The sequence below is a fragment of the Ipomoea triloba genome, chromosome 10, assembly GCF_003576645.1.
Source record: "Ipomoea triloba cultivar NCNSP0323 chromosome 10, ASM357664v1".
In the NCBI taxonomy this organism is placed as follows: Eukaryota; Viridiplantae; Streptophyta; class Magnoliopsida; order Solanales; family Convolvulaceae; genus Ipomoea; species Ipomoea triloba.
Window position 1 is genome coordinate 3,495,712 of NC_044925.1, and position 5,991 is coordinate 3,501,702.

Below are 5,991 nucleotides of genomic sequence, written 5' to 3' on the forward strand. Positions count from 1 at the left end.
GTTTCTGCTGTTTCTTTTCATTAATCAAAACAACGTCATTTTGATGCCTGACTACTATGCATTGTGGACCGCGGTCCATAGTAAAATTTGGGCACGTACAGTGTGATGAGTTAGCCAAAAATATAAACTTGCATTGTGATAGAGTTGAAACTAACATACATTTATATCCATACAATAAGTACTCAAAAAAGTAAGTATCCATTCAATAAGAAGATCGATCAAGAGTATTCATCATATAGGCATATAGTGAATGGCAGCCGCCGTGGAAACTGATGCGCAAAGCCTTGGTGCCTCATCACTCCCAGTGCCTAGCGTCCAGCAGCTAGCAAAGGAGAATCCCACCCTGCTTCCAACCCGTTATATTCGTGACGATATCGAATCTCCGGCGGCATCACCTTCCGTCTCCGATGTGCCGGTGATTGACATGCAAAAGTTACTGTGTGAGGACTCAGGGGATTCTGAACTTCAGAAGCTGCACTTTGCCTGCAGAGATTGGGGTTTCTTTCAGGTTATAACCAACCTCTTAGACTCACACACAAGTACATATTTACATTTAAATTTTTGCTTTTTTTGATTAATATATATTTAGTAAAACAGGATTAAATTTATATATAATAATATATATAGGAATAATCACACTTGTGTCTCTCAATTGTTAGCTATTATCTAACACGCACTCATTTTCTTTTCCCAAAAAATTGAATCTTCAACCTCAAAGGTCCCACACATTGGTCCAACAGAGTATGTGAATATGTGATAGGATGTAAATTAGGGTAACACTTCTGTGAGACCATCTCACGGGTCTTAATCCGTGGGACAGATCGGTCGAATCTTTGACCTCATTAGTCAAAGATCCTACCTGTCTCAACTCTCACGGAACATGTGAGACGGTCTCACACAAGTTTTGGTTATAAATTATGGTAACCCAATGGCTCAGCAAACATACCCAAATACCAGTGCGCACAAGGAGTCTGCCCACTTTGGACATAATGTGGCTCAGCCATGGTTGCAGTAGGCGCTAGGCGCTAGTCGGGCGGTAGACTAGTGCCTAGCGCCTAAGCGGTGTAGGCGGTTCTAGGCGGCGACCTATAAAAATAAAAAGTTAATTCATGTGTGTGGGTGTATGTCATATTTTATATATATATATTACTTCTCTTACTTATATAAATAAATAAATTTAAATATATATAAATATAATAATAAAATTAACAAGGCCGACTCGCTCGAGTTAACTCAGCTAACTCTGCCAAGTTGGGCGAGTTAACTCGGCCAAATTCGGCCTAGTCGGCCGCCAACTCGGCCCAGTCGGCTGAGTTAGGCACTAGGCGGACGCCTAGGGAGCAATTCGCATCAGTCTAGGAGTGCCTAGCGCCTAGGCGGGGATTTTTGCAACAGTGGGCTCAGCAAATAGGGTCAAATGTGCGCACTAGAGATTTGCGCACAAAAAACTAATTACTTTTTAATTTTAGCATTTTGGAGTTACAAAAAGTTGATTAAGCAAACACTTATATTAGTTTTTTAAATAAGTCAAACAACTAATCGTAGTCAAATAAGTCAAAATTCACTGATATACTAACTATTTTACCAAACGGGTCATTATCTCTGAGTAAAAATGGGACAAATTTTTGGGTCTGATTAATGATTATAGGGCCTAAAAAATGAACTAGTTAGGTTAATTAATTAGAATTGTGAAATTGAAGTGTTTTACCACTTCATCAATACATCGTTCTACTAATTTTCAATCGACGTTTTATAGGCATTTTCAAAATTCTACGTAGAGTAATTCTACAATTACTCATTTGGAATTTTAAATAAAAAATCTATCTCATTCAAATTGCACACTGTGTACTGCTCAATTTAATAGAGTGTTATGATGTTTATCCATTCATTTCTTTAATTTCTTCCTCCAATCAAATTTAAATACAAGTAAAAATAAAAATTGAGAGTAAAGTTTTAGAAGTACATCAAGTATTTTTCTTCTACGTACCTGGCCTGAACAGTGAACACCTAGATCTATTTTTTAATTAGTTAACATAATAATAATGTAAAGTAGAAAGTAATTAATTGAAATGAAGTGCAGGTGATAAATCATGGAGTGAATTCTTCATTGGTGGAGAAAGCAAAATGCGAGGCCCAGGCCTTCTTCAATCTGCCATTAGAAGTAAAGCAAAACAAGTATGGGCAGGTGGCAGGGGAAAGAGAAGGATACGGTCAGCAATTTGTTGTATCTGAGGAGCAAAAACATGATTGGGCAGATATGTTTTACATTCAAACCCTACCACTAGAAGTGAGATCACCTCAACTTTTTCCTAATCTACCAGAGGCTTTCAGGTAATTAAACCTCCTAATATCTTACAAATAAACACTTTTTAGGACAACGAGAGAAATCTGCAGTTACTATTTAAGAGTATACATTAAGTAAACCTTGTCTTGTGAGTTTAGTCAGTAAAGGACCACAATGAGGTAAACCAGCTTGTTCATAGTTGACTGAATCAAACAAAAAAGACTAATAAGATGCTCCAGTTGAGAGTCAAATTTGTAACCTTGTGATACCAAGTCAACAGCATATGCAATGGGTAAACCTTGCTTGGTGACCTTAGCTAGCAAATGACGACAATGAGGTAAACCAGTCTAAATTGCCCATAGCTGACGAACTGAAATAAAAAAGACCGATAGGCTACTTTGGTTGGGAGTCAAATTTGTAATCTTGTGGTACCAAGTCAACAACATATGCACGGGGTAAACCTTTCTTTATGACCTTAGTTGGCAAAGGACCACAATGAGATAAACCAGTCTAGGTTGCCCATAACAGACCAGCTCAAATAAAAAAGACTGATATGCTGCTTCATTTGGGAGTCAAGTTTGTAACCTTGTGGTACCAAGTCAGTAGTCTAACCAACTTAGTTGGAGCTGCTCCGAACAAACACTTTTTTTTTTCTTTTTCTAATGATAGAATAGATACGCACAAACATTAGTTGTTACACTTTTGGACCACACAGGAATACTATAGAAGCCTACTCACTTGAAGTGCACAAGCTTGCCATGAAGATTCTAAGCCTTGTGGCAAAAATTTTGGGAATAAAAGCTGAAGAAATGAGTATGCTTTTTGAAGAAGGGATGCAGTCAATTAGAATGAATTATTATCCGCCATGCCCCCAACCAGAACTTGTTTTGGGCTTGAGCCCTCACTCTGATGCAGGCGGTCTAACCATACTCCTTCAAGCAAATGAAACACAAGGTCTTGAGATAAAAAAGGATGGGATTTGGATTCCCATTGTGCCAATTCATAATGCCTTTATTGTCAACATTGGGGGTTCTTTGGAGGTAATTAAACTATTTTTATTTATTTTTGATACAATAGTACGTAGGAAATGTGAATTTAACCTAAGACTTTTGTTGGGGTCGACTTAGCCCCTGCTCGATTCGAGACGTGACACTATGGCGAAAATCGAGTCCATTTTCAGATGGGATGTGGCGTAGGTCGGGCCAAATCCAATCCCGAGAGGGGATTAGTGGAACGACCGAGTCAAGCATGTGCCACTATGCTTTGTGATCAAAGGCCCTTGCTTGATTCGAAACGGATATGGTTAAATGGTTAATGTCTACCTATTTATTACCAATTGATTTTAAGTAGCATATGGCAATCAAATAGTCACAGAATTTTGTGGTTAAGTGTGCTTGACTTACAGCAGCCACATCCATCAACTTTTAATTTCATGTAATATCTCAAACTTTTATATTATCGAATTACAAGATTTTTAGAGATTTAACAGTGATTAGATCAATTTTGCAGATCTTTACAAATGGAATTTATAGCAGCATTGAGCATAGAGGAGTAGTAAACCGAGAGAAAGAGAGGATATCTATTGCAACATTTCACAGCCCAAAGATGAATGGTGAGCTAGGTCCAGCAAGTAACCTTATCACCCCACAAACTCCAGCAAAATTCAAGAGGGTTAGCGTAATGGATTATTTTCGACAGTTTCTTGGACGAAAACTTGATGGGAAATCACATGTTGATGCCTATAAAATCACATGTTGAAATTCCCTCATTTTCATGAAATTAGAATCTTATCCCCCTTTGATGGCGTTCACACATGCATGCAGTGAAGTATGAGGTCCCAAGTCCCATGCATTTATTAGTTGTTTTTATTTATATCAAGTATTTATTATATTGTGGCTCTAGATGTCTTTATTTTCAATTCTCAAAACAATGCATTTATATTTCCGCTGCAGATTCTCATAGAGAGTTGCCTATATATTCATCCACTCTGTAATCGTAGAAGCATTGAAGAAGAAATATTATTCCCTTTGAGTTCTTAAATAATTTGTGTGGTGGTTTCTTGAGCTTCCATCCTACGTCACCCTTAGTATTTCAATTCCATTGATTTTAGGAAGGAAAAAAAAAAACTGAGACAAAATTGTTCTTCTCTTTTTTAATATAAAATTGATGTTTGGCCTCTCTCTTTTGATTATAGCATGTCTTCTTCTTCTATCCTCAACACAAAACGTCAATATGTAGGCCACCCTCAATCAAATATGCTTTTTTAAAATTCACTTATCTAGTTTATTGCTTTCGTTATGCAATTCTATGGTTTATTTACAACATGTTACATAAATTTTTAAAAGTAAAATTTTAGTTTGATCATTTAGGATTTATAATAACAACAACAATAACAACAATAACAACAACAACAATAACAATAACAATAACAATAACAATAGTAATAGTAATAGTAATAGTAATCGTAATAATAAAAATAATAATAATAATAATAAGCATTTTGGACTTTATACTACTTATTTTCTTTTAATTCCTATGTATACCAAACATATTGAAAATGAAATTTTCAGTAATTCTATTTATGCAAACTAAACATTAGAATTTAAATTACCACTTTATTTCCACATTTTTCATCTCCCATGGAATTTCAATTCATTTCCCACTTAATTCCCTCTCTCCAACCAAACGTCCCGTCATGGTTTTAAACATTGTCTAATTGTCTTGCATAAGGGAGCAGGTCAAACATATGAACTGTATTCCATAATTGTAAAGGATGTCAAAGTTTGTTTTATAAGGAATTAAATCGATTTTGTCAACTAAATTATAGTTTATATGGATTGAGGGTATAACTTAATAATAAAAAGTGTACGGTAACGTACTAGATATATGGTTTGATACTTTAATGGTATTGCATTATTGGCTAGGCAACCATATGAATTATATTGCATAATTATATTGTCAATGACACCAAAGCGGGGGCCTAATGTTATTCTATTTCAGTAGAATTGCATTTTTAGTTGATAAATCATACGATAATAATAGATTTAGTTTATGTTATAGGTGTCATCATTTATAAATTTTCTTGAGTTAATTAGTAAGTAAAGTGATCATTGGATAGAACATTTACACACACACGCATTATACAATAATTTTGTAATCAAATTGTTGACCTTATAAATTAAATAGTAATGTTTATGTTTGCTGCAGGGATACATTGGATGCTTACTCACTAGAACTGCACAAGCTTGCCATGAAGGTTTTAAGCCTTGTGGCAAAAAATCTGGGGATAAAAGAGGAAGAAATGACAATGCTTTTTGAAGAAGGAATGCAATCGATTAGGATGAACTATTATCCACCATGTCCCCAGCCAGAGCTTGTTATGGGCCTTAGCCCTCACTCGGATCCTGGTGGCCTAACTATACTCCTTCAAGTGAATGAAACGCAAGGTCTTGAAATTAGAAAAGATGGAGCTTGGATTCCCATTGTGCCAATTCCTAATGCCTTCATTGTCAATGTTGGGGATTCTCTAGAGGTAATTAAATTGATCACTTGTTTTCTCATTTGATGCAATTGCATTTGATATAATTGCAATGAATGTGGATATAAGGTAATTAAGATCTATCATGCAAAACTTCATTCATTCATTCATATATATATATATATATATATATATATATATATATATATATATATATATATATATATAT

At 35.3% G+C, this 5,991-nt stretch overlaps 1 protein-coding gene and 1 pseudogene across 1 annotated transcript; both read left to right on the forward strand.

The window, feature by feature from the left end:
* Positions 1-210: 210 nt before the first annotated feature.
* LOC116033672 (protein SRG1-like) lies at positions 211-4,285 on the forward strand. The gene is made up of 4 exons (XM_031276428.1): positions 211-508; positions 2,081-2,331; positions 3,000-3,324; positions 3,794-4,285. Exons 1-4 carry the CDS (start codon positions 251-253, stop codon positions 4,040-4,042), a joined length of 1,083 nt encoding a protein of 360 aa, XP_031132288.1. The 5' UTR covers positions 211-250; the 3' UTR covers positions 4,043-4,285.
* Positions 4,286-4,819: 534 nt separating this feature from the next.
* Positions 4,820-5,991, forward strand: part of LOC116032333 — a 2,804-nt pseudogene continuing 1,632 nt past the window's right edge.

Excerpts from the sequence above, each read along its gene's own strand:
- LOC116033672 (XM_031276428.1), top strand. The coding sequence starts at position 251 with ATGGCAGCCGCCGTGGAAACTGATGCGCAAAGCCTTGGTGCCTCATCA. Across the intron at positions 509-2,080 it reads GAGATTGGGGTTTCTTTCAG|GTGATAAATCATGGAGTGAA; the intron begins GTTATAACCAAC and ends AATGAAGTGCAG. Across the intron at positions 3,325-3,793 it reads ACATTGGGGGTTCTTTGGAG|ATCTTTACAAATGGAATTTA; the intron begins GTAATTAAACTA and ends TCAATTTTGCAG.